This window comes from Tenrec ecaudatus, chromosome 1 (genome assembly GCF_050624435.1).
Source record: "Tenrec ecaudatus isolate mTenEca1 chromosome 1, mTenEca1.hap1, whole genome shotgun sequence".
Taxonomy (NCBI): domain Eukaryota; kingdom Metazoa; phylum Chordata; class Mammalia; order Afrosoricida; family Tenrecidae; genus Tenrec; species Tenrec ecaudatus.
The window spans coordinates 25,193,632-25,220,537 of NC_134530.1; the positions used below are offsets into that span (position 1 = coordinate 25,193,632).

Sequence of the window (26,906 nt, forward strand, 5' to 3'; positions counted from 1 at the left end):
TGTTGGACCTGCATCAGCTTCGGAAGGCTTGGTCTAGCCCTGCCTCTACACCCTTTATGGGCTCATCTTGGCCTTATCCCTTCTTGACATCTGCTTCTCAGAGGACCTGCACTGACCACTCTGTCCTCGTAGCTGCACCGTCCCTCTCCCTTGTCCAAATGAGCCCTTCCAAGACCTGAAATGCATTTGCATGCAGGCACCTTCCTCCCCATCCTTCCCAGGGTGCTGCTTATAGGAGGCCCGGACTGGACCTTCCACGAAGGAACAGGAAGGAAGGTGAGGAAGGCAACTGGGCTTCCCACTGGGAGAAGGGGAAGTTGGCAGAGGCACACCTGGACCAGGCTTTACAAATCAGATGTGGCCTTTATTGTGACAGCCGCAATTCCTCAGGAGGTGCACACATGGGGAGCTGGCATGGTGGCAGAGATCACCCGTCATCCTCACTCCTCCCCTGTCCTCAGCCCAAAGCAGAAGCCATATGTGGCCGCAGCCACCAGCCCGGGGAGAGGCTGCGGGAAGGTTGTCAGTCAGAAGTCACACGGAGCCCGGTGACTGTCAAGGCACTAGGTTGGCAAGAAGGCAGGAGCACGGAGCCCAACGCAGGAGAAAAGGGCAATGGGGCACCCTGGGGTGGCCCCAAGAGGGACAGAGGGCCATTAGCCCTGAGCCTGAAGGGTGCTGAGGCCTCTGGTCTCAGGTGGAGTAGATGGCAGCCCAGATGGTGCTTGGAATGACCCATGGTGAGATCTAGGGGTTGTCCTGGGAGGCTAAGACTACAAAAGCAGCCACTTAGAAAGGGCAGAGGACACCAGTCTGGGGGCACCCCGCCTCTGCTGAACCCCCTCCATCAGTGGCCCACAGCTTCCAGGGGCACAGCAGGTTTGGTGAGCATTGGAGGAGTCTTGGCTGATCCAATGGCAGTGGGGGAGAGGAGAACAGGGTCCCCCGTGAGTCCAGGTGTCCGCCAGGGTTGGCTGAAGGAACAGTGGCTACCATGCCAGCCAGGATTATCAGGGAGCCCACGGTCCCATGAGAGGACCATGGCTTCCGGGGGAGGGGTGTGAAGACAGCTTGCTCTGTACCAGTCCAGGTCAAGTTCCAGGAGAGCGGGACCAGCCGCTGGAGATGGGGCCAGGGGCACCCAGAACTCAGAGGTGGAAGCATGTCCTCCGAGGTGGGTGGGTGGGGGGTGGCGGAGCTGCTGGTCTAGCCAGGAGCTCAAGCCGCTTCATTTGCAGTACTCCTTCCTGAACTCTGGAAACCAAGGGGCAAGGCTGAATCTGGGCTCCTCCCCACCCTGAGGGCGATTCAGGGCAGACATCCCCCAGGATTTCCCAGGGGAAGCTAGGTGCAGTGACTTTGGAAGCCCCTGGAAAGGGGTGGAGGGTGGACTCCGAGGTGGGAGGCGGGTGGGGGAGGCCTTCACCAGACACACACCTTTGTCCAGGTCTATGTTCTTGGCCGGCGGGGAGCAGTGGGCCAGCTCAGCTTTCTCCTTCAAAATGTTGTTTTTGTAATCTGTCACGGAGAGATTACACAGAGAGTGAGCGCCTGGGCTCCCCAGACACGGACTTCCCCCTGGCCGAGGGCTGAAGCCCACCTCACCTAGTTGGATGTCATCGCCCCTGTGAGGAGCCTGGTCTCCAGGGGCCACAGCCAACTCTGCCATGTTCACATCCTTCCTGGAGGAGGCAGCGCGGGGCAGGTTAGGGCTGGGCAGTGGGAAGAGATGGTTCCCCCAGGAAAGCCAGGGATACTCACCCCATTGCCATCGTGGGTTGCTTCTCTGAGCATTCATAACCTGAGGGGGGTGGGGGCTTGTATTGCTGCTGGTTTGGTGCCGCGGGCCCCACCCCTACCCTCCCAGGCCCTACTAACCCATCCCAGGCAGTGCCCCCCTCCAGCTAGCCACTGGGCCTTTGGGCTCTTGCTCATCTCCTACTGAGCATGCCTGGCATTGCACCGGTCCCTCCCTGCCCCGCGGCTAGACTACTGGGCAGCCTCTGCTGAAGGGGCGCCTGTACCCAGGGCCTGTGGCCCAGGCCTCACCTCCGCGGTGGCGACGCTGCCGAGTGGCCAGGACGACGGCGATGAGCAGCACAATGAAGAGCAGCAGGGTGACCAGCACGTAGACCAGCTGCTGGAAGAAGTGCGCCTGGCCCTCGGGGACAATGACGTTGATGACACTGCGGCCACGAGCCAGCGTGGGGTCTGCAGGGACAGGGAGGGGCAGGCAATGCACCCCTCTCTGTCATGATTGGCGTGTGGGGGGGGGCGGCGGGGGCGGTCTATTCAGGGCAGCCCAAGCGGGTGAGTCCCTTCCCCAGGCCATCCCCGGATTCCTGAATGTGGTCCCTGAGTGAGACCAGGAAGTGGTCCCCGTGATTCACAACGCCTTCTCCAGGGCCCAGGGCCACTCCTCACCTGGCCCCGAGGCGCCGGCACGGCTGGAGCCGTTGACGGGCGAGTCCCTGACTCGAGGCTCCCCAGCGGGCTTGGTGACCGTCAGGTGGAAGACGCGGCGCTCGTGCAGCCCGCAGTAGTGGTGGTGCAGGTGGCAGGAGTAGGTGCCCTCATCAGCGGGCTCCAGCGGGTCAATGCGCAGCGAGAAGTCACCGCGCGCAAAGGCGTCCTCGCCCACGCTCGTGCGTTCGCGCAGGAAGGGCGGCCCGTAGGCTCGGCGCTCGCCCGATGCGTACAAGTCGAGCAGGCGGTCGGCGCGGTCGTGCGGCACCCCCGGCGGCTGCCGGTCCCAGTGCACCACCTGCTGCGCCTCCTCCAGCAGGTGCCGGTCGGTCCACACGTGCGCGCGGTTCACGCAGGTCAGCAGCGCGGGCGCGCCGCGCTCCACCGCCAGCACCTCCTTCTCGCCGTCCCAGCGCGCGCCGGCCGCCAGGGCTGGGGGCGGGGCGGGCCGGAGGTGAGGGCGGGGCGGGCCGGGCCCGGGTAAGGGGGGCGGGGGTGCAGGACAGGGAAAAGGCGCTGGACCAGGTGCCTGGGTGCCAGGGCGGGCGTGGGGCGGGATGGGGGGACCGCCAGGAATGGGGGGGCGGGGCGGGAGCTGAACACTCACGGTCGTCGGTGACCTCTAAGCGGATGGCCAGGCTCTCATAGAGGTGGCAGTAATGATGGTGCAGGTTGCAGGTGTACAGCCCTGCGTCCGTCTCCTCCGCCGCTGCAGACGCGGAGAAAACGGCCGTGAGTCCCGCGGCCCAGCGCCCTGCGCGCCCAGCGTCCGCGCCTCGACGGCCCCGGCATACCGCGAATGAGCAGCGAGAAGTTGCCGTCGTGGAAAGCCGAGGGCGACAGGAAAAGGCGACCGCGGTCGCGGGGCTCGTACACGCGCTGCTCGCCCGCTGAGTACATGTCCACCAGTCGGCGCGCAGGGCCGTGGCTGCCTCCGCTGAGGTCCCAGTGGACCACGCGCTGGCGGTCGTGCAACCGGTCTTGGGTCCACACCATGCGCGGGCTCTGGCAGCGCAGCACCGCCCCGGTGCCGGCTACCCAGCTCTCCTCCACCTCTGACACCACGGAGCTGCCAGCCATCGCCGGCCCTGGGGAGGGAGGGGGCGAGTCAGGGGCTGGGGAGGGAAAGGGGCTGGGGAACTTCGAGCACCCACCGCATGGTCACCAACCTGAGGATGCCAGGGCAGCAATGCCTGCAAGGAGAGAGGGCAGAGTCAGACTTCGCAAGGGTCACCCTCAACCCTGATGTCTGGTGGGGTCCCCCAAGATCCCTTCCATCATCTTCCATGAGGGAGGGTGTCACCCTCATTTCCCAGATGGAGCATAAAGCTGGGGAACTCAGGAGGACCCAAGGTGGGGGCTCTGATGACCTCCTACTGAAGGGATTGTGGCCCTGGCCAGGACCAGACCCAATGCAAACTGATCCACAGCACCCTTCCCAGAGAGCCAGAACCATCCTGGCCATCCAAAGCATCAAAGCCTGGCACCATAGCGGGCTCCCTTGGCACTGGTTCTGGGGGCTGCATCCTAAGGCTCCTGCCCGGTTTCTTCTATTAAGGGCCTCTCAGGCACAGGACCACCGTGGGGAGGCAGCTTCAGAGCTGCAGAGGTGGGGACTGACCCCACCACTACCCCTCCCTCACAGGCTCAGTTCCGCTCCACAGATGTGGCTGGGTGCCCAGGCGAGAGGAATGTGCCCGGTCAGCGGCAGCCAGAGGCGGGCTCAAGGAGCCGGGCATGCAGCCCCCCACACCCACAGGCCCTCGATGTCCCGCTACCCCGCCAGGCCCCCTCAGTCCTCAAAACCAGTCCTTCCTCCTCAGGCCCTCTGGCTTCCTCCACTGGGCATGGGGTTCGCCCACAAGGTGCGGGGGTGTGCGGCCAGCTGGAAGAAGCCCCCTCCATTGGCTCCCTTTCCTGGTTCATCTGCCCTGCAGGGGTCTCCGGGCTCCTTATCCTGGAAGGGAGGCTCTAGGGGTGGGGGACCCTTCTCCCTTGGGCCCTTGGTCCGTCTCCCAGTGAGCTCCTTTGTCTCACCCCCACCCCAGACCGGACCCATCCCTTGCGGATGTCCCACCCTCTCAAAGCTTCTGTTCACACAGGCGGTTTTGCTCAAAACTCGCAAAAGTGAACCCACGCAGCCTACTCACCCTGAGCCCTCTCTCACCCCCAGCGTCGTCCCCCCCACCTCACCTAATACCCCCTGCCTGCCCCCACCCCAGGCACACGTACCCTGCAACAGCACAAGTTTCCAGAGCAGCACTCGGGACAGCGGCTCCATGGCGCTGCAGACTCACTGGCTTCGCTTTGTCTCTTCCGGCTTGAACTCCAGAAAAACAGCCTGTCCCCTCCCCCTCTGCAGCACCCGCTCTGACATCACGGAGCCCTGGCTTGGACAACTGGGGCCAGACACCCCTCCGACTCCGCCCAGACTCTCAGCCTCCCCCAGCCTCAGCTGGCCCCGAGGGGCGGAGTGGGCTGCCCACTCCTGCCTCTGGCTCAGGTCCTATGGGTGGAGGGGCAGGAGGCCTCCAGGATTCCTGCAGGACTGGCCTCTGTGGTGAGGCAGCCCCTGTCCACCTCTGGGGTGGGGCCCCAGCCTCAGACAGAGAGCCTGGAAAGGGGCCGGAGCATTCTCAGGTCAGCAGGCTGCCAGGGCTGGGCCTGGTCCATCCTCCTTCTACCCACAGAAAGGCGGCTCAAGCAGGGACCCCTAGAGAATCTTTGCTGCCTCTGACCGCGCCCCCTGCCCTGCGCCTCCCCCACCCCACCCCCCACCCCAACCCGGCCAGACTGGGAGGCTCTGCCTTCTCCACCAGTTAGCTGTGGCAGGTCCTTCCCTCTCCCTCCACCTGGGAAGTAGAGACAGAGTAGCACCTGCCCCATTGGGTCCTGGGCTGGGGGGTGGGGAGGGGACTGCCAGGAGAGCACAGCTGCTGGGGAGACCTGGCCCAGAAGCAGCCCCCTCCCTTCCAGGCTGGGCCATCAGCCTCCAGGGTCAGCTGAGCCTGGCCTTCCTGAAACCAGACCCCAAGTTATACAACTACCGAGAGCTCTTACCCCACCCAGAGAAAGGGGAGGGGAGGAGGATGGGAGCCCCAAAACCAGAGATGTAAGCCCCCCTCTTAAAGAACAGGACCCACTCCCGGAATGAGAACCCCTCCACCCAAAGGAGGGGAGGGTAGAGAGAGGGACCCCATCCCAGAGAAAAGGGAGAGCAAGGGGGACGTAGAAGTCCCCCTCCAGGAGAAGAAGGGGGGGAGGCGTAGGAATCCTCCCCCTTCCCTCCACGGAAGGCACAAATTTGAAGCTCTGGGAAAACTTACAAAGTACCATAAACAAATGGGAAATAACAGGGCTCACAGTGTGTCCCAAACCCACACCTTGTAGTTAAGCAAACCTCAAGGAGGAAAAGCCAAACAAACCCCAAACCCTAACAACCACAAAAAATCCTCTGTGCATTTTTTAGACTGCCCGTTTGGATTTAATTAACACCACCAGCCCAGTCTCTCCGGAACTGGGGTCTCGGTCCTGGGACCCTGCTCTGCTCCCCAAGTCTCCAGCCCAAGGGAAAGAGGTGAGGCAGCAGCAAGAGGGAGCGAGGGGGGACAACTGGGAGGACTGATGGGGAGAAGCAGGGCTGAGGTAACTAATGGACCCATTTCCCCAGCAAGATCCACCCCGTTCCAAATGGGAATCCAGACTGGTCCAGGGCCTTCTTCTTTGAGCCCCTCCCTGGGGCCTTTCATTCTGGAAAAACAAGCCCCTCCCAGCCTGGTGGCCTAAGGCCTGGCCTCCCCTCTGTTTCTCTAACTGGTTTCTATTAGGGCTGCGGCTAACCTCAGTCTTGCTTCCTCCTCCTTCTGCCTGGCCGGTAATGGTTTGCCCATCCCTTTCCCCCTCATCCTCTGGTCCTGGCCTCTCACTGCCTCGCAGACAAGAGTCCCTTGGCTCAGACTCCTGGTTTAGCTGCAGAGAAGAGCATTGGAGAGGGCACCCCAAGTTCCCTGGGGGCGTCCCTGGCTTCAGACTTGTGCAGAGGTCCAGTAGGGCTACAGACGCAGCCCCCAGTTCTGGCGCTGGCCCTGGCTGCAGGCTGAGGGAAAGCTCCTGGGGGATGCCTTGAAGTGCTTCAGCACCTTGTCCCCGGTCACCCTAGGACTGGTGGCACCTACATGAGCAGCAAAGGACCCCTTGACACCCCCCACCCCCTTAGCTTTCCATCCTTGGCAGGAAATAGGGACTAGCAGAGGCCAGCAGGCAGAGGCGGTCCCCATGCCTCAGGCCCTCCCACAGCCAAGTCCTAGGCTCCTCCAATCGCTTTCTTGGCTATGCAGGGGCTCAGGGCTTGAGACTTTGCTGTGAACAGCGGGGCTCCCTGAAACAGGATGAAGCAAGACAGAAGCTGCCCCAGACCTGGCCAACGTCCCCCTACAGCTCTCACTAAAGCCCCACCACCCAGAGCCCCAGACCCCTCCCCACAAGGAGGTGTGGCTCTGCAAGGGGGTCAGCCAGCTTGCTCAGCTCAAGGACTGAGAATCCATTCTGGCTCCTGTGCCTGGTGACTCGGACATTCCAAGCAGCCTAGTCACTGGAAAGGAAAACCACAGGCACTCGGAGAGGGAGACTAGACACATACACACACACACACACACAGTCACAAGGACACACAGACACAACCACATACACTCAGATGCACACACACATACACACACAGTCACAAGGACACAGACATAAATACACACTGAACAATGACACAGCCACAAGGATACACTCACAGATACAAGCACAGACACAGACACATGCACCCAGACACACAAACATACCCACAAACACAAGAACACACGACAAGCGCAGACACAACCACATGCACTCACACACAGACACAAGAACAAACAAGCACACCTATAGATACAGACACACACAGAGACACGCAAATGTATTCATAGACATACACTAAACACAACCACACTTACATGCAGCATGAATTGGGGGGCGCCGCCCCCCAGCACTACCCATGGGTTCAGCAAGCACAATTGTACAGTTGAGATGTATATATATTATTATTAACGTCATAGAGAGCATGAGATAGAAGAGACATTACAATAATGCAGTCAGACACATTTCATGGTAGCATGCTCACCTCAGCCCCGCTGGGTGGTCCACGTGGAGAGAGGGGTAAGGGAAGGATGACAAGGGGAAAGGGGGCGGGGAGAGGGAACTGAGGAAAGAGGAGCCTAGCAAGAGAGAGAGAGATCTCCATCATTAACCCAGGCCTATATACCTTTAGGGGCGTGCAAGCCCACTAATTACTGGTAAAGACTCCCATCACAGGAAGGGGTTTCACTATAGGTTATACAGCAATGAGAGGGGGTGGGCTAGGGACATACATGCAATAGGAAGAGGAAGGATTGGGGGTATGCATGTGACAAGTTGGCGGATCCTAGATTCAGGATGGCAGCTTAACTTTGGTGTCACTGAGCAGTTTGACCTGTTCTCTGGATCTCCATGGGAACCATTAGCAGTAAGGTGTAAACCCCACCAAGTGAATGGTTGCAAGCTTCAGGGAGAAATAGTCCATTGTCCCCAGCAGCAGGGAGCAGGCCCAGCCCTGTGGTGGGGTGAGACAGCAGTCTGTCTCCAGGGAGGATGCCTGTAAGCATCTGACCCCCCCTCCACACACAAACATAAGTACACAGACAGACATTAACAGACACACATGCTCAGATACACATACAGACAACACAGACCCACCCTCAGACTTATGCACACACAGGTGCACATACAGACAAAATCCTACAGACACACACAAGAGTCAAAGTAAAGTATGGCTACAATATAGTAGAAACGGTTGTTAAAAATATCAAAATGTGAAGCTACTGTTTCTTTTTTTATTATGAATAAATCATTTTATTGGGGGGGCTCTTATAGCTCTTGTAACAATCCATACATCAATTGTATCAAACACATTTGTACATATTTGCCATCATGTTTTTTAAAAACATTTTTTTCCATTTGAGCCCTTGGTATCAGCTCCTCTTTTTTCCCTCACCCACCCTTGTGGACCCCTGATAAATTATAATTATTTTCTTTGTTGAATCATTTTATTGGGGGCACATAAAACTCTTATCACAATCCATATATTATTATTTTCATATCTTACGCTGTCCGCTGTCCCCCTTGGACCACGTTTCTGTTGTTCGTCTCCCTGGGGGTGGGGCGGGGGTGAGGTTTATACGTTCATCATTGCAGTTCGGTCCCCTGCAGAGGCTACTGTTTCTTACACATCTTCCTTCCGTCCAGGTCTGGACACTTCTGAAGCCAGTGTTTCCATCTCTCATCCCTCCTCCAAGAACTCCCTGCTTTCTAGGAATCCAGTCAGTGGTTCTGATATCCTCTAGGGACTCCCAGCACGTTCCATTGAAAGGAGCTTGAGTCTTGGGAACAAAAAAGGATCTCAAAGGGGCAAGGTCAGAACAGGAGGGGTGTGGGGAGTTGGGGAGGAAAGGTTTCCCAACAAAATTCTCAGAGTCTGAAATTCTGCCCTTGGAGAATGAGCAGGCGCATTGTGATGAAAAACAAAGAAAGATTCCTTGGCGGGGGAGGGGACGTGGTTGTTCTAAAATTGACATGATAAGATTGGGTAGTTCTCCTGGATATGACTGAGTTACTGAATTGTATGATATGTAAATTATGTACCAATAAAATTGCTGGGAGGAAAAGAGAACAAATGACTCCTTGGCTCAACTCTCCTGTCCTTTTCTCCCCATGACCCGTTTCCATTTTCTTAAAACTTCAAGTCCGTGACCACCTGTGTTCATGGGGGAAAATCTCTTCAGATTCCTCCCTTTGAGGGTGTCGGAGGTCTGGTGAGCTTGATCAAGGGCAATGTAATTGAGAGGAATGACTGAAACCCAAATGAAGGCTGAACACGACAGTGGGACAAGAGGAAAGGAAAATGAAATAGAGGAGGCAAACAGCATTTATAGAGGTCTAAATCCAGGCATGTGCATATGTAAGTATATTTATGTATGATGATGGGGAAATAGGTCTATGTACCTGTATTTTTAGGTTTAGTATTTTTTTTAAAAAAACTTTTATTGGGGGCTCTTAGATCTCTCATCACAATTCATACATTCATCCAGTGTGTCAAGCACATTTGCACATATGCCGCCATCATCATTTTCAAAGCATTCTCTTCCCACTTGAGCCCCTGCTATCAGCTCCCCATTTCCTCCCCCTCCCTCCCCAACCCTCCCTCCCTAGCTAACCCTTGATAAGTTATAGATGATTCTTTTCATATCTTGTATTGTCCTCTGTCACCCCTCACCCACTTTTCTGTTATTTGTCCCCCTGGGAGAGGGTTATAGACTGATCCCTGTGATCAGTTCCCCTTTTCTCACCGCACCCTCCCCTAGTACTCCTGGTATGGCTACTCTCATTGTTGGCCCCAAGGGGTTTATCTATCCTGGATTCCCTGTGTTGCCGGTTCTTATCTGTAGCAGTGTACATGCTCTGCTCTAGTCCTATTTGTAAGGTAGAATTGAGGTCATGATAGTGGGGTGAAGGAAGCACCAAAGAACTAGAGGAAAGTTGTTTCATCAGTGCTATACTGCATCTTGACTGGCTCATCTCTTCCCAATGACCCCTCTGTGAGAGGATGCCTGATTGTCTACAGATGAGCATTGGTTTGCCATACCATGCCCCACCCCCATTCACATTAGGTATGATTTTGTTTTGGGTCTTAGATGCCTGATATCTGATCCCATCGACACCTCATGATCACACAGGCTGGTGTGCATATTCCATGTGGGCTTTGTTGTTTCTCAGCTAGACGGCCACTTGTTTATATTCAAATTTTTAAGACCCGAGACACTATATCTTTTGATAGCCAGGCACCATCAGCTTTCTTCACCACATTTGCTTATGCACCCATTTTGTCTTCAGAGATCATGTTGGGGAGATGAGCATCACAGAATGATGGATTGTTAGAACAAAGTGTTCTTGTGTTGAGGGAGTACTTCAGTTGAGGCCCAATGTCGATTTGTAACTTTAATTTTTTTCATTTAAAAAAATTGTTTTATTAGGTCCTCACACAACTCTTATCATATTCCATACATACATCAATTGTGTAAAGCACATTTGTACATTCACTGCCCTCATCATTCTCCAAACATTTGCTCTCCACTTAAGCCCCTGGCATCAGCTCCTCATTTTTCCCCTCCCTACCCCCTACCCTCTCCCTCATGAACCCTTGATAATTTATAAATTATTATTTTGTCATATCTTGCCTCTCCGATGTCTCCCTTCACCCACTCTTCTGTTGTCAGTCCCCCAAGGAGGAGGTCACATGTAGATTCTTGTAATCGGTTCCCCCTTTCCAACCAACCTTCCCTCTGCCCTCCCAGCATCGCCACTCACACCTCTGGTCCTGAAGGGATCATCTGTCCTGGATTCCCTGTGTTTCCAGTTCTTATCTGTACCAGTGTGCATCCTCTGGTGTAACCAGACTTGCAAGGTAGAATTGGGATCATGATAGTAGGGAGCGGGGGGCAGGGAGGAAGCATTTGGGAACTAGAGGAAAGTTGTATTTTTCTTCATTGCCACATCACACCCTGACTGGCTCGTCTCTTTCCCAAGACCCATCTGTAAGGAGATGTCCAGTGGCCTACAAATGGGCTTTGGGTCTCCATTTCGCACTCCCCCCTCATTCACTATGATAAGATTTTTTTTGGTCTGATGATCCCTTTTGCTACCTTAATACTAACCCTATAAATATATGCAAGTAGATCTATTTCCCCATTCTCATATATAAATATATTTTCATATGTACATGTCTTTATCTAGACCTCTATAAATGCACTTTGCCTCCCAGCTCTTTCCTCTATTTCCTTTGACTTTCCTCCTGTCCCTATCATACTCAGTCCCCACCAGGGTTTCAGCAATTCCTCTTGGTTACATTTTGTGTTTGTCTATTGTGTAGGGTACCACCTTTTTGATCTCCTCTTCTGTGGTCTTATCCGATCTGTATAATAGTCCAATGGTTACATTACCAGGCCTCCCACACCCTCCTCAACACCAATTTGGATCACTTGTTGTTCCCTTGTCCCTGGGTTTGTTAACACCCCTTCCTTTGCCCCCACCTTCCCCTCTCCCATGTCCCCCCCAGAACTGTCGGTCCCATTGTTTTCTCCTCCAGATTGTTTATACAGCCTATCTTATTTAGAGAGACCTGTGGAGATAATAACATGCACAAAAACAAGACAGAGCAAAACCAAGGAACAATATACACAAAACAACAACAACAAACCAATGACAAAAAAACACACACAAGAAAGAAAAACTTGTAGTTAGTTCAAGGATTGTTTATTGGCCTTTAGGTGTGTTTTCCAGTCCAGTCCAGCACCATGCTCTGGCCCCAAACTCCACCTTCAGTATTCCCTGGGGACCTCACCGCTCCGTTCCCTTGCTGTTCTATTGCACTTCCTTAGTGTTTTGCCTCAGTGTAGGGGGATCAGACCGGGTACAATTCCCACACTGTGTCTCCAGTGTTGTCTCCTGTATGGCTATTTTCAGTCAAGGGCGTCATGTCTCATAGTGGGGCCAGCCATGTGGTCCTCTCTGTCGACTGGCTGCTCTAATTGAGAACATCGTCCTCACAACCTGATTGGCCATGATGTGGTCCACTCTCTCCTCCTCCCCCTACATCTGCTCCCATGTGCTCCAATCAGATATGTCCCTCTCCCGGAGCTACAGATTCAATCCCGTCCTTTGAAATAAATTCTTCTGGGGAGAGGGGCAGGTGTCCACTTAGTAGTTGGGATTGGGGCTGGCCCCCCAGACCTCTCCACTGATTCCCTATTCCACGCCGGCATGTTGCATTCACATCTTGGAGCACTGGGTTGAAGTCTGGTCCCTCTTTCCTTGTGGAGATATAAACAATACCCTCCCCTTGGGTGGGTTAGTGCCCTGTGCCCCCGCTACCCATTTCTTTTTAAATATTTTTTTTTTCCTTTTCCCCACCTCCGTTTTAGTTGTCTACCATGTTTATCCCTGTGTTTGATCTGGTTCCTGCCAGGAATATTTATATACAGTAGCTTTTTCCCTATGTCCCTTTTGCTTTTTGCTTTTTTAAAAGCTTACCTCAGTGGACTCATGTTGTACTTGTCCTTTTGTGCTTGACTTATTTCGCTTAGCATGATTTCCTCCAGTTCTTCCCATGCAGCAATGTTCTTCATACATTCATCACTGCTTTTTAGCAATAAGTAGTACTTCATTGCATGTATATATCATAGCTTTTTAATCCAATCATTAGTTGATGTAAATTTGGGTTGTTTCCAACTCCTTGCAATTGTGAACTGTACCGCAATGAACATTGGGGCACAGATATCTGGCCTCGGTTTGTTTCTTGCCTGTTCTGGGTACATGCCCAGTAGGGGGATTGCTGGGTCATATGGTAACTCGATTTGCATCTGTTTTAGATATCGCCAGATCGATTTCAATAGTGGCTGTACATACTTACATTTCAATCAGTAGTGGATGAGAGTTCCTGTTTCCCCCACAGCCCCTCCAACACTTGTTGCTTTTTGATTTTTTGAATTGGGCTACATTTGAGGGTGTTAGGTGGTATCTCGTTGTTTTAATTTGCATTTCTCTTATGGTTAAAGATAGGGAACATTTTCTCATATGTTTGTTGGCCATTTGGATTTCTGTCCCTGTGAAACTTCTGTTCAGGTTCTTTGCCCACCTCCTCATTGGGCAATTAGTTTTTTTCTTTTTGGAAGCTAGCAGAATATTGTAGATTTTAGTAATAAGGCCTTTGTCTGATGTGTCATTGCTAAAGATGTTTTCCCAGTCCATGGACTCTCTTATTACTCTCTTGGTGAATTCTTTGATGTACACAGGTGTTTTATCTTCAGTATGTGCCATTTGTCAATTTGTGCCTCCTCTGTGTTTATGTCCTTCCCCATTTCTGATAGCCTATGTATTCCCTGTACCAAAGTTCTCAAGTTGGTCCCAATTCTCTCATTGATGGCCCTAATAGTTTGGGGTTTAACTTCAAGGTCTTGGATCCACCTTGAGTTTATTCTTGTGCATGGAGTGAGATAAAAGTCTTGCTTCATTTTTCTGCAGGTCAATATCCATTTTATCCAGCACCACTTGTCAATGAGGGCATCTGCTTCCATTTTATATTTTTGGGCCCCTTATCAAAGATCAGTTGTCTGTATGCTGATGATTTTATTTCTGGGTTTTCAGTTTTTTTCATTGGTCTGAGTATCTGTCATTGTACCAATACCATGCAGTTTTGAGAACTGTGGCTGTATAGTATGTGCCAAAGTCAGGTAAAGCAAGCCCTCCCAAGGTGTCCTTCTTCTTGAGGAGTTCTCTGCTAATTCTGGGCTTCTTCCCTCTCCATATGAAGTTGGTAATCAGTTTTTCAATTTCTTTGAAGAAAGACGAGGATAATTGTATCGGGATTGCATTAAACTTATGTAGCCTTGGGCAGAACTGACATCTCTACTATATTGAGTCTTCCAATCGATGAGCATGGGATAGTCTTCCATTTGTTGAGGTCGCTCTTGCTTTCTTATAATAGTGTTCTGTAGTTTCACCGTATAGATCTTTTGTTCTTTTAGTCAGGTATATCTCTAGATATTTCAATTTGTGTTTGTCTGTTGTGAAGGGTGCCACCTTTTTTATCTCATCTTCTGTGGTCTTCTCCGATGTGTATAACAGTCCAATGGACTTCTCTTTGTTAATCTTGTATCCCACCACTCTGCCAAACTCCTCTATTGCTTCCAGTACTCCCCTTATGGAGCTTTTGGGATTTTCCATATATAAAATCATATCTGCAAATAATGATAGTTTCACCTCTTGTTTCCCCAGACGAATACCTTTGATGTCTTTTCTTTGCCTTATACTGTTAGCTAAAACCTCCAGTACAATATTAAATAAGAGTGGGGACAAGGGACATCCTTGTCTGGTCCCCATTTTCAGTGGGATTGTGTTAGTCTTTTCTCCATTGACTACCACGTTGGCTGTTGGTTTTTCATATATAGCTTGTATTGTCTTGAGGAACTTTCCTTCCATTCCTATCTTCTCAAGTGTCTTAAACAGGAATTGATGTTGGATGTTGTTGAATGCTTTTTCTGCATCTATCGTTATTATCATGTCGTTCTTATAGTTTTTCATGTCAATGTGATAAATAATATTAATGATCTTTCGTATGTTGAACCATCCCTGTATCCCTGGTATGAATTCCTCTTGGTCATCGTGAATTATTTGTTTTATATACTTTTGTATTCTGTTGGCTAGTATTTTGTTAAGGATTTTTGCATCAATGTTCATTAGGGATATTGGTCTGTAGTTCTAAATTCTTGTGGGATCCTTGCCCAGTTTTGATATAAGATTTATACTAGTTTCATAGAAGGAGTTTTGGAGTTTTTCATCTTTTTCCATGTTCTGAAAGAGTTTGTGTAGGATTGGTGTTAGTTCTTCCCTAAATGCTTAGTAGAATTTTCCTGTGAAGCCATGGGGATTTTTTTGTTGGTAATCCCTTGATAACCTTGTCTATTTCTTCTATTGCTATGGGTCTATTGAGATTCTTGACGTCCATCGAGGATAGTCTAGGGAGGGATTGATTTTCCAAGAATTTGCCCATGTCTTCCAACTTGTGGAATAAATTGGAGTTCAATCCTTTGTAGTAATGTGTAATTATCCTTTTAATTCCATGAGGATCTTTTGTAATGTCCCCTCTATCATCCCTTATTCTTGCTATTGAAATTTGTTCCCTCCTTCTTTGGTTAAATTTGCCAGCGATCTTTCAATTCTGTTTATCCTTTCAAAGAACCAACTTTTAGCAGCATTTTTTCCATAGTTTTCTTATTTTCCCTCTCCTGAATCTCAGCCATGATTTTTGTAATTTCTTTTCTTTTGCTATTAGTAGGATTGTCCTCTGCTCTAGTTTTTGTAAATTTTGTGCCAGCACATCAATCATGAGTCTCTCTTCCTTTCTCAGGTGTCCATGTATTGCTATGAAACTTCCTCGGATAACTGCCTTTACTGTGTCCCATAAGTTTTTGTACATCATGTGCTCATTCTCATTGGTTTATAGAAATTTCCTAATTTAATCTCTGATCTGTGCCAGTGTGCACTCCTTTTGCAGTAGAGAGTTATTCATACTCCAATTGTTTGCTCTTGTTTTCTTCATCTTCCTTTTGTTGATTTCCAGCCTTATGACACAGTGGTCAGAGAGAGATGTTTGTATGATTTCAATGAGCTTAAATTTATGTAGATTCGCCTTATACCCCAGCATGTGGTCTATCTTTGAATATGTGCCATGTGCGTTTGAGAAGAATGTGAATTTATTGTATTTGGATGAAAAACTCTGTAAATATCTATCAGGTCAAATTGTCTAATTGTAGTGTTTAGATCTCTAGGCTCCTTGTTTAGTTTCTTTTCCTGTGATCTATCTTTCTCAAAGAGCAGTGTATTGAAGTCATCCACTATAATTGTTGAGGCTGTGTTTTTTTTCTCCCATTTTTTGGAGTGTTTGTTTGTCTATATTCAGTGAGTCTCTCATTCGGGGAATATATATTTGCAATGCGTAGTGGTTCTTTGTCTACCATTCCCTTTAGTCCCTCCTTATCTCTATTTATGGTTTACACGTTGCGATCAACTTTATCTGAGATTAGGATTGCAACCCCTGCTTTTTGTGAATTGTTGTTTTCTTGGTATGCCTTTATCCAAACTTTTCTCCGTCTATTTTTGTCTGTAGCCTTGAGGTGTGTCTCCTGTAGGCAGCAGATTGATGGTTTGTGTTTTCTAAGTCAGTCTGCTAGTCTCAGTCTTTTAATCCCTGAGGTCAGGCCATTGATATTCAGGGTTATTATTTCCATCTGCGGACTCTGTGATGTCATCTTATACCTTTTGAGTTGGGTGTTTTCCTACTCTCCTTTCTCATTAGTGTGCTGTGTGTGTGTGTGTGTGTGTGTCATTCTTGACTTCTTTCCATTCTTAAGAGAATTCTAAAAAAAAAAAGAGAGAGAATTCTATCTTGGCATCTGTTTTCTCTTTGTTGCCCTCTAGGTAAGGTTGTTCTATGTAGCGGTCTCTTATTTATGCTTGGTGAGTGTTGTTCTTCTGCCCATACTGGGTCGGCAAGGGTCTTTTGTAGGGCTGGGTGTCTTCTAATGTATTCGTTGAGTTTTTCCTCATTTGGGAAGACTCTTACTTCTCCCTCTATCTTGATCGATAATTTGACTGGGTAGAGAATTATTGGGTTGGCATTGTTTTCTTTCAATTTTTGGAATATGGTACTCCACTCTCTCCTCTTCTTCATAGTTTCTGCTGATAGGTCTGAGCATATTCTTATTTGGGAACCTTCATATGTGACTGCTTGTTTTTCCCTAGCTGCTCTCATGATTTTCTCCTTTTCTTCAAAGTTGGATAGTTTAACTATTATGTGCCTTGGTAACTTCTTGGGATTCAGTCTAGCTGGTGTTCTTTCAGCCTCCCAAATGGTTGTCTGGTTTTAATTCATTAAGCTGGGGAAGTTTTCCTCCAAGAATTCTCGCACTATTGTTGCAGATGACTTCTTTGTTGTGTCTTCCTCTGGTAAGCCAATAATTCTAATGTTGTTCTGCTTCATAGCATCAGACATAGCTCTTAGGTTTTCTTTAGCTTCTCTGATGATCTTATTAAATTTTTGTTCGCGTTTGTTAAAGTCTGCTTGGCTGTCCTACAAGTCATTGATGTGGTTCTCTGCTTCCTCCAGTAAATTCTCAAGGTCCGTGTTTCTGCTACTGGTTTTTGTTATCTCCTCCCTAAGCTCTTGTAGTTCCCTTTGGTGTGTGGCCTTTATCTCCTCTATCATTTCATCCTTTTTCTGTATTGTTTCCCTCATATCCTGTATGACTCCAAGCAGAATTCTAAAAATTTCTTTCTGTGGCAGCTCAATGTCTGCTTCTTCTATGCATGTCATTATGTTCGGGACATCTTCTGCCATTGCCTTTTGTTTCTCCTGTTTTTTTCATTGAGGTCGTTGGGGCTGATGGCTGTTTGCCTTGTGTTGTTTTAAAGGAGCAAGGTGCCATTTTCCAGGGAATCGAAGAGCACTGGCTCTCTCTGAGAGACTTGTAGGAATACTTCTTCGAACTTCCTAGAGTTAATTTCACTATGGAATTAACCTACCACTTTATCCTCCTGTGGCTTCCCTCTCAGGGGAGTGTCCCAGAAGGCTCATGGATTGCATGCTTTGGTGTTGTGGAGGTTGGGCAGAGGTTCCTGCAGTAGCCTGGAATGTTGATGAGTGAGGGATAAGCTGCCTTAGGCCCCTAGGCACACAGGAAGGAATTCCCACGTAAGAAGTTGGGCAGAGTATCCCCTGGTGGAGGTCAGCAGGGCTTTCCCCAGCCTTGGGATAGCTACACAGGATGGAGCTCACGTAGCTGGGTGTGGTGTAAATTCCCTAGGCTAAGGGGAGTGGTCTGGAGGTCAGCAGTGGAGTGTGAGAAAACAGGAAAGAGACAAAGAGGAGAAAAAAACTTTTAATAAGCCCCCTGAGACCATGTGGGGATATAGAGAAAAGAGGGAAACAAAAGCAACAATGTAGCTAAGCCCTGATCCCTGAATGTTCAGCTGCAAGGGTTTAGTCCCTGCCCCAAGGCAAGCAGCAGCAAACTGTAGCTGTGTTGAGACCAAGCCCTCCTATGGGCTCCAAATGATCCTGGCTCTGGCAGAGACAGTGGTGGGGCCAAGGTCAACCACAGCCAGCCTCCACTGAGGTAAGCTAAAAGCCCCAGCCCCTCAAAACGCTGTGGGTCTGTGCCTACCTATCTTTATGATTCTCCACCTGCATTCCAGCAGCATTGAATTTCCCTCTAAGCAACTCTCCTGGGTTGAATTCTGCAGAGTCCCTCTGGTATGTGTCACTCCATTGCCTTCTTCCCAAAAGTCCAAGCAACTTTAATTCTTAAAATATAGCTATAATTACATAGTTCTATTTTCCTCTCATTATCTATATATTTACATGTGTACATGCCTGTATTTAGACCTCTATAAAATATAGACCTCTATAAATGTCCTTTGCCTCCTGGTTCTTTCCTCTATTTCCTTTTATTTTCTTCTTGTCCCACCATCATGCTTGACCTTCATTTAGGTTTAATAATCCCTCGCTGCTACATTGCCCTTGATTAAGCCCCACTAGTCACCATTTTCCTTTCCTTCCATTGATTTTAGTTCATTTGTTGTTCCCTTGTTCCTGGGTTGGTTCCCTCACTTTCTTTCTCTGACCTCCCCTTCTCCTATCTCCCCCAGAACCATTGGCCCCATTCTTTTCATGTCCAAATTATTTATCCTGCCTATCTTTTCTAGATAGGCATGCAGAGACATTAATAAGTGCAAAAGCCCGGCAAAGTCAAATAAAACAACAAGGGAAGTCAAAACCAACAAACAATAACAACAACCAAAATACCCCCCCCAAAAAACAAAATAACAATGATAAAAGGAAAGGCACTGACACAAAAGGAAAAGCCTATAAAGAGCTCCAAGTTCTGTTTGTTGGCCTTTATGAGTGTTTTCCAGCGAGTCTGATGGGGCGCCACACTCGGCCTCCCAAGTCTATTTTTGGTATGTCCCGGGGGTTTCATCACTCTGCTCCCCCTGCTGCTCTGCTGCATGTCCTCAGTGTCTTGCCCCAGCATGATGGGGTTAGACCGTGCACTATTCCCGAACTGTGTCTCCAGTGCTTTCTGTCACAGTGTTGTGGTTCAGTGAGGGCGCCCTGTAATGTGGTGGGGCTAGCCCTATGATCCTCCCCATGCGTTGTCTGCTCCAAGCAGGAACATCATCCTCGGGGCTTGGTGAGCCAGGATGTCCTATCCTCCCTCTCCATCCCTTCTCATTTCTCCCGTGTGCTCTAATCCGATGCACCCCTCTCCCCAAGCTGTAGCCCCAGTGCTGTCCTTTGAATTTCGTTCTTCTGGGGCGGGGCTTGTTTACATAGTTGGGATTGGGGCCAGCCCCGCAGACCTCTCTATTGGTTCCCTGGTATTAAGGTAGCAGATGGACATTGGGCCTCTACTCAAGTACTCCCTCAATGCAAGAACACTCTGTTCTATTAAATTGGCATTCCATGAAGCTCACCTTCCCGACATGATTGCTGAAGACAAAGTGGGTGCATAAGCAAATGTGGTGAAGAAAGATGATGGTGCTCGACTATCAAAAGATAATGTGTCTGGAGTCTTAAAGGCTTGAAGATAAACAAGAGTCCATCTAGCTGAGAAGCAACAAACCCACATGGATGAAGCACACCAGCCTGTGTGATCATGAGGTGTCAATAGAATCAGATATCAGGCATCAAAGACCCAGAACAAAAAAAAATCATATCATTGTGAATCAGGGGGAGTGTGGAGTGGAAACCCAAAGCCCATCTTCAGGCAAGTGGACATCCCCTTAGAGAAGGGTCACAAGGAGGAGACCAGCCAGTCAGGTGTAGTGTATAGCACTGATGAAACATACAGCTTTCCTCTAGTTCTTGAATGCTTCTCTCCCCCTCCCCCCACTATCATGACCCCAATTATACCTTACAAATCTGGCTACCCCAGAGCAAGTGCACAAGTACAGATAAGATCTGGAAACAGGGAATCCAGGACAGATAAACCCCTCAGGACCAATATTGAGAGTAGCCATACCAGGAGGAGAATGGGAAGGTAGGGGGATAAGGAGGAACCGATCACAATGATGTACCTCTAGCCCCCTTCCAGGATGACAGACAACAGAAAAATGGGTGAAGGGAGACATTGGTTAGTGTAAGACATGAATATATATATATATATATATATATATATGATTTATGAGTTATCAAGGGTTCATGAGGGAGGGGAAAAATAAGAAGCTGATACCAAGGGTTGAAGTGAAAAAATGTTTTGAGAATGATGATGGCAAGAAATGTACAAATGTGCTTGATATAATGGATGGATAGATTGTGATAAGAGTTGTATGATAATATGATGTAAAAAAACAAAAGATTTCTCCATTTGGAATCCCAAAACAGCACAACTTTCCGAGCTGATGTGTCTTTCTAGAATTTAGCTGGCAAGCACCCTAAGGAGAGTATGATAGGTGCATTCCAGAGAGAACATGTCCCACCCTGTCCACCGAGAATCGCAGTGTGTGAACACCTTTTGCTCAAATCACAGAAATGCCATATGACCCAGCCATCCATGTACTTAGTATCTACTTAAAAGAACGAAGGAACAAACCATGAGCAGATGTTGGGGCAGATGTTGCGGCACTAAGGATAACAGCAAGAAGATGGAGACAATACAGGCGCCTGTCAGTGGAGAAATGGATACATAAAGTGTGATTACCTGCACACAAAGGAATCCCATGCCTCCCTAAAGAATGAGGATGGAACTGTCAAAAAGTGAAGGAATGCTGGAGTTCATTAACCCATTCTGTGTCTCTTCTGAGTCCAGCTTGACTTTCTGGCAGCTCCTGATTGAGGACGGACAGCTGCCACTGCTTTTCAGTTCTTTCCGGCAAAGTCTGACTTGCCACATTGAAAACCGAACTTCCCATGAGGAGAGGAGATAACTGCCCTTTGGGGTTTCCAAGAGTGAAAATCCTGACGGGAGTAGAGATCTTGTCTTCCTCCCACAGAGCAGCTTGTGGTTTCAAACTACTGACCTTGCGGTTTGCAGCCCAACGTGTAACCATGATGCCACGAGGGCGTGTGATCTTGTCCCATAATCTCCACGTTCTTCTGGGTCCCCTTTGTTTGGAACGGGCACACACGGATCACTTCCCGTCTGTTGGCTGCTTTTATTCTGTGATGGTATTCACACCTCTGGGGCCTGTTTGCCAGCGCCCAAGCCCAGGAGCAGACCCAGGTCTACGGTGTGTGCTATGCACCCAGACCCTGATCAGTGAGATGTTTTATGCGTTGAGAGAAGTACCACCGAGAGAATGAAACCGGGGGAGGGGGCACCTTCCCAAGGACCGAGAGGATGTTCCACAATGATGGTGAATTGCCAGGCCGGGACGGGGACAAGCTCTGAGTGTGAAAGAGAAAGCAAAAACACAGCAGCGGGTGCAAGGCCGAGGAAGCCTCCCTGGGGCTTTGGTCTGGCTTTCCTGGAAGGGATGTGGGGAGCCGTAGAGCAGTTCAGTCAGGAAAGCCAGGATCCCACTGGCACAGGAAGTCGCTGACAGGACCCCGCTCTGGCGGCGAGGATGTACAGGAACATAGGAGGAAAATGGGAACGGTGGGGAGTCGGTGGCAGGATTCTCAATGCCCATGCAGACGACCCAGCTTCAGTTCCCGGCCAATGCATCATATGTGCGGCTGCCGCCTGTGTTTATGGAGGGTTGCCTATTGCTCTGGTGCTGAACAGCGTCCAGCAAAACCTCCCAGGAAGAAAGGCCTGGAAACCGGCCAAGGAACACCCAATGGCTCACAATTGTCCGGCTTACAAGCGGTCGCAGGAGATGTGCAGGGCCTGCGGTGCAGGACGTGTTAGGGAAGTGGGGGCCCTCGGCATTAGTCAGCAAGCACTCAAGGTCAACAGCCGTTATGATTGCCAGCAGCTGGGCTGAATTCTAAGATGGCCCTGGATTTCTGCCCTCTGGTTGGAGTCCATATTCTTTAGCATAGCCTCCCAAGCATGGGCAGGAACGGGGATTATGAAGAGTGGCTGGTCTCTCAATGGGGGTAGAATGTCACCCCTCAGATGGTGACGTCTCTAGGGGAGAGGCCTCCTCCCACCTCGGAGGGGCAACCTGCCATGAGTCCTGCAGCTGCTGGGATGTGAAAGGATCTGCAGGGGCAGCGACATGACAGGGCCATGAGAGTGGTCACAAGGAACTGAGAGCAGCCCCGGCCAACAGCCAGCAGGGAAATAGGGACTTGAGTCCCACAGCCACCAGGAACTCCACTTTGTCAACCACCTGGAGGAGCCTCAGATGAGACCACAACCCAGATAGCCCCTTGATCCAGCCTGGTGAGCAAAGGACCCAGCCAACCCACGTCCATTCATGATCCTCTACCGTGACTACCGTGGGATCATGACTGTGCTGTTGTAGCCGCTGAGGTCATTAGTTCATTGTGCCCACCTGGCCGATCAACACAGGTGGGGTTTATTGAAGGGCGGAGAGATAAATGGCTCAGTGAGCCTCGCCTTTTGAGTTCTCTGGTCTCTTGCTTTGTGATCGTTGGACCAAGGTGCAGCTGCCTTAGCCAGTTCCCTGCTTCAGCTGGTAAGGCTCACTGCCTGCAAGGCATCCCAAGGAGAAGCCGCATGGACCTACCCCGATGCAGCCCTGGGTGCTGGAGCAGCCTTGCCAGGGCTGAGAGGCTTACATGCTCACTGATTCGGCTTTCCTCCTGAAGTTGGCATCATAGTGTGTGTTTTGTGAGATGGAGGAGGACTTTGTGGATTGGTGTAGGACATATGGGTTAAAGTTGGACTAGTGGGCTTGGGATGTTTTCTTGATGTGCACTTACCCTTTATATAAAACTCTCTTATATATAGGAGTTTCTGTAGATTTATTTCTCTAAAGTACCCAGACGAACACAGCCGCTGTGTGTGCAGCAACAGAAGACGAATCCCACTGCCTCAGGACCAAAAGGCAAGGCATGATGTGGAAAGTCAGAAGCCATGATGTTTCATGACCCTCCTGAAAGTGATTGGCCAGTCAGAGTGCACTATAGCACCGAGGAAACACACAACTTTCCTCTAGTTCTTTAACACTCCCCCCACCCCCTTATCATGACTCCAATACTTCCTTATAAGTCCGGCTACACCAAAGCATGTACACTGGTACAGATAAGAGCTTGCAACACAGGGAATCGAGGACAGATAAACCCCTCAGGACTAATAATGAGAGTAAGGGGGGGTGTGGAAGGCGGGGAGAGAAAGGGGGAAGGGATCACAATGGTAGACATATAACCCCCTTCCATGAGGGACGAACAACAGAAAAGTGGGTGAAGGGAGACAATGGTCGGTGTAAGACATGAAAAAAAAAAAATTTATAAATTATCAAGGGTTCATGAGGGAGGGAGAGGGGGGGGAATGAGCAGATACCAAGGGCTCAAGTAGAAAGAAAATGTTTTGAAAATGATGATGGCAACAAATGTACAAATGTGCTTGACCCAACGGATAGATGGATGAATTATGATAAGAGCTGGAAGATCCCCAATAAAATGATTTTGAAAAGAAGAAAGCGTTGATCGTAAGAGTCGGCATCAGTTGGACAGCAGTCCGCTTGCTCGCTTGGTTTCTCCCCTGAGGACACGACGCTGGCAGCAGGCATGGTGGGGGCGCATTGCTGACCTACAAGGTTCACTGAGGAGCCGTGCTGACTCTGCACATCCTTGAGCCTGAAGTCAGCGTGGCCCAAGTTCTCTGCAGATATCTTCTTCCCCCTGCTGGTTCCGACCATGTTCTTGGATGTCATCACTTACACATGTGTTGGCCCTTCTCTGGAGTTCCCGAAGTGGTGTCCCACCTGCCCAGGCAGGGATGCGCTGCTGTGGTACCATTGGTTCGGTTCCGACTCAGAATGACCGTGTGTGTAACAGAACGGAGCCCTGCCCGGTCCTGTGCCATCTCACAGCCCTGTCCCTTCTGACATTGTCCCCATTGTCGCAGTCGCTGTGTCCCCCCATCTTGACGAGCCGCGATGATAGGGACAGGGTCTCCCTTTCCCTGTGGACCCCACCCGCTGGCCCTTTCCCCACAGGCCCTGTGCTGTCTGTCATCCTGGGCGTTGGCGTGGGCCTGCTGGGTGTCACAGCTGCCGCACTTGCCTTGGCCCTGAACCGCCAGGCTTGGAGACCCCAGGTGGCCGCCCCCCAAAACCCCCCAGTGAGTGCCTGTCTTGTCCAGCTCCAATCTCCCGCAGGAGGGGACCCCACCATGCCCCACTTACCCTGCCCTCTTCCTCAGGGGGCAACAGCTTCCGGACCCCCATCCAAGAGGAGCATGCTGATGAGCACTCCGTCCTGGCCAAGGTCTGAATGGAGCCTGTGTCCCCCGCTGCCCTACTCCTGAGCCCCGTGCGCTGTTTTAGGCGCTTCTGAGCTGGCCTGGGATCCAGTACGTATATTATTCATACTCCTGCCCAGAGCCACCCCAATAAAGACGGTCACACACAGGGTCTCCTGTGACCACTGAGGGCTGAGAGTGTCCGCCTGGGGCAGATGGACACCTGGGGGAGGACTCTGAGGGGCTCGTAGGGGTTATTAAGTATTGCGGAGTCGGTTGGCTCCGGCCCATAGCGACCCTGTGCACCAGAGAACCTGCACAGCCCGGTCTGGCGCCATCCTCACAGTGGTTTCTCTGATATCATGGGCTCGAGTAGAAGGAAAATGTTTTGAAAATGATGATGGCAACATATATACAAATGTGCTTGACACAATGGATGTATGTATGGATTGTGATAAGAGCTGTATGAGCCCCAATAGAAGGATTTTTTCTTTTTATTTTAAGATTTTTTTTCTTTCTTTTAAAAAAAATCATTTTATTAGGCTTAAAATGATTTTTTTTTTTTTAAAGAAAAGAACTCCTCTGGTGATCCCGGAATAGGTATCTCACCGGAGCAGAGACTCTGCATTATTTCCATGGCATTTATGCCAGGCCATTTCATATAAACACTGGGAAGATAGAAAAGCATGTCTTCATTGTCAGAACCATCCATGTGATCCACTCATTTGGACACACACACACACACACACACGTGATAACTGCATCTTTACAAAGGCGGCAACTGGTAGGACTTCTAGAGTCAGGAGACCTCTGGCCGTTCCTAGGAAATCAGGAAACACCAGACTGGAGGGGCCTGCTGCTGCGTTCAGCACCAGGAGAAATGACCAAGGCAAGAGCCACAGCCCCGGTCATTGTCTTTTCACAGGCTCTGCTGACTAACCCTCCTCGCCAAAGCAGAATCACCACTCGGGTTGGCATGGTCACATCCGTGCCTGAAGGTGGAAAGAAAGTGCAGGGAGGGGATGAGGCTGCGCCCCACCCATGAAAGCCTGCTCTGTCACCCTCCCCCAAGGCTCTGCTAAACTCCCACTGGGGGCCTGATAAACCCTCCCTAGGGAACCAGCCGCAGCCATACCCAGACACCTTAAAGGAGGTGTTGTATGAGTGGAAGATGCCTTGGGTTTGTGCCTTAAGGTTCTCATAGTGGTGATATATTTATATATACAAAATTTGCCCTCTTAACCATTTTTAAGTGTAAACATCGGTGGCATGAATTACATTTAGCATTATTTGTTTCCAAAACTTTGTATCATGCCCCCCCACAAAAAGACTCTCTACTCCGATAGAGATTTACAGTCTCAGAAATCCACAAATGCAGTTCTACCCTGTCCTAGAGTCGGTAGGAGTCAGAATCAACTCAACAGCAGTGAATTGAGATATGTGTTGTAAGTGCTGGCCTCCCTGTGTCTGTTCGTGAGGGAGGACTGTGGCTGGAGGGCCTGGCTGCTTACCAAAAGGTTGGCAGTAGAACCCACCAGCTGCCCCAGGGGGGAAAGGTGCCAGTCTTGGAAGCCTTGTGGGGCAGCTCCTTGCTGCCTACTCAGTTGCGATGAGTCATAATTTAGTATAAATATCACGTGGACACCGGGATACATCAGCACCTGCTAAGCAGCTTGGTGGTTTTCTCTCTGTCTGTTCCACTTGGGGTGGTTATTAATTCGCCTCCACGCTCCAGGGCCCAGATCCCACACTTGGGCCAACCCAACTGTCTTTCCGTCTGTTCCACGTAAGCACAAGGGCATGTTCTGAAATTCCCTTTCCTTGCCACGTTGACCACCCTCTGCGATGATCCACACAGTCACATGCCCTTGCACTGTCCATGAAACAACGGTAAACATATTCCAGTATTCTCTCCTTTCAGCCGAGATCCAGCAACATCAACGATATCGTTCATGCCGCATCCTCTTCGGAATCTAGCTTGCATTTCTGGCAGTTTCCTGTGGGTGTAATGCAGCTACTATGTTTTCAAAAGATCTTCAGCGAATGTTTGCTTGCCAGCAATGATAATGATATTGCTCCCGAAGCTCCCCATTCTGCTGATGCATCTTTGGAATGGGACACGAAGATGAGTCCCTTCCAGACAGTGCACCCGGCAGCTGTTGTCCACAGTCCCTGGGCCCAGCCCAGGGAGCGCCTTTGGCATTGCATGCAAGTGCCAAGACATGGTCATGGGGTTCCCTCGGGCCCTGAAGCCTTGGTTTCGACCACTGTGCTTCCTGATTTGACTGGATGTGGATGTTATTTCATTTTATTTGGGGGTACAGCAACTCTGTGTATCTTCGTTTGACGCCAAGGATGCTGCTTGCATCCACAATAAATACAGCGGCAGACCAGACATCAAATGACACAGTGCACAGTGCGAAACTGCCGCCAGAGATCTGTTTAAAGGGT

At 50.2% G+C, this 26,906-nt stretch overlaps 1 protein-coding gene and 1 long non-coding RNA gene across 2 annotated transcripts; one reads left to right on the forward strand and one right to left on the reverse strand.

Annotated features, from left to right (window-relative positions):
* Positions 1–343: 343 nt before the first annotated feature.
* MXRA8 (matrix remodeling associated 8) lies at positions 344–5,127 on the reverse strand. Its single transcript, XM_075549820.1, has 10 exons — positions 4,699–5,127; positions 3,636–3,659; positions 3,261–3,554; positions 3,074–3,175; positions 2,425–2,898; positions 2,050–2,211; positions 1,762–1,801; positions 1,606–1,682; positions 1,438–1,518; positions 344–1,254 (listed from the first exon to the last, which is right to left on the reverse strand). The coding sequence occupies exons 1-10, from the start codon at positions 4,745–4,747 to the stop codon at positions 1,229–1,231; spliced, it is 1,329 nt and encodes a 442-aa protein (XP_075405935.1). The 5' UTR covers positions 4,748–5,127; the 3' UTR covers positions 344–1,228.
* LOC142448207 (uncharacterized) lies at positions 4,714–9,178 on the forward strand. Its single transcript, XR_012784510.1, has 3 exons — positions 4,714–5,106; positions 5,936–6,043; positions 8,770–9,178. It is a non-coding gene; the product is annotated as an uncharacterized LOC142448207 (long non-coding RNA).
* Positions 9,179–26,906: the final 17,728 nt, after the last annotated feature.

Bases quoted from the DNA above. Each gene is read 5' to 3' on its own strand.
- MXRA8 (XM_075549820.1), bottom strand. From the start codon at position 4,747: ATGGAGCCGCTGTCCCGAGTGCTGCTCTGGAAACTTGTGCTGTTGCAG. The intron at 2,899-3,073 runs GTGAGTGTTCAG...CCCCGCCCCCAG, and splicing joins CTTAGAGGTCACCGACGACC to CCCTGGCGGCCGGCGCGCGC. The intron at 1,683-1,761 runs GTGAGTATCCCT...TGCCTCCTCCAG, and splicing joins CAACCCACGATGGCAATGGG to GAAGGATGTGAACATGGCAG.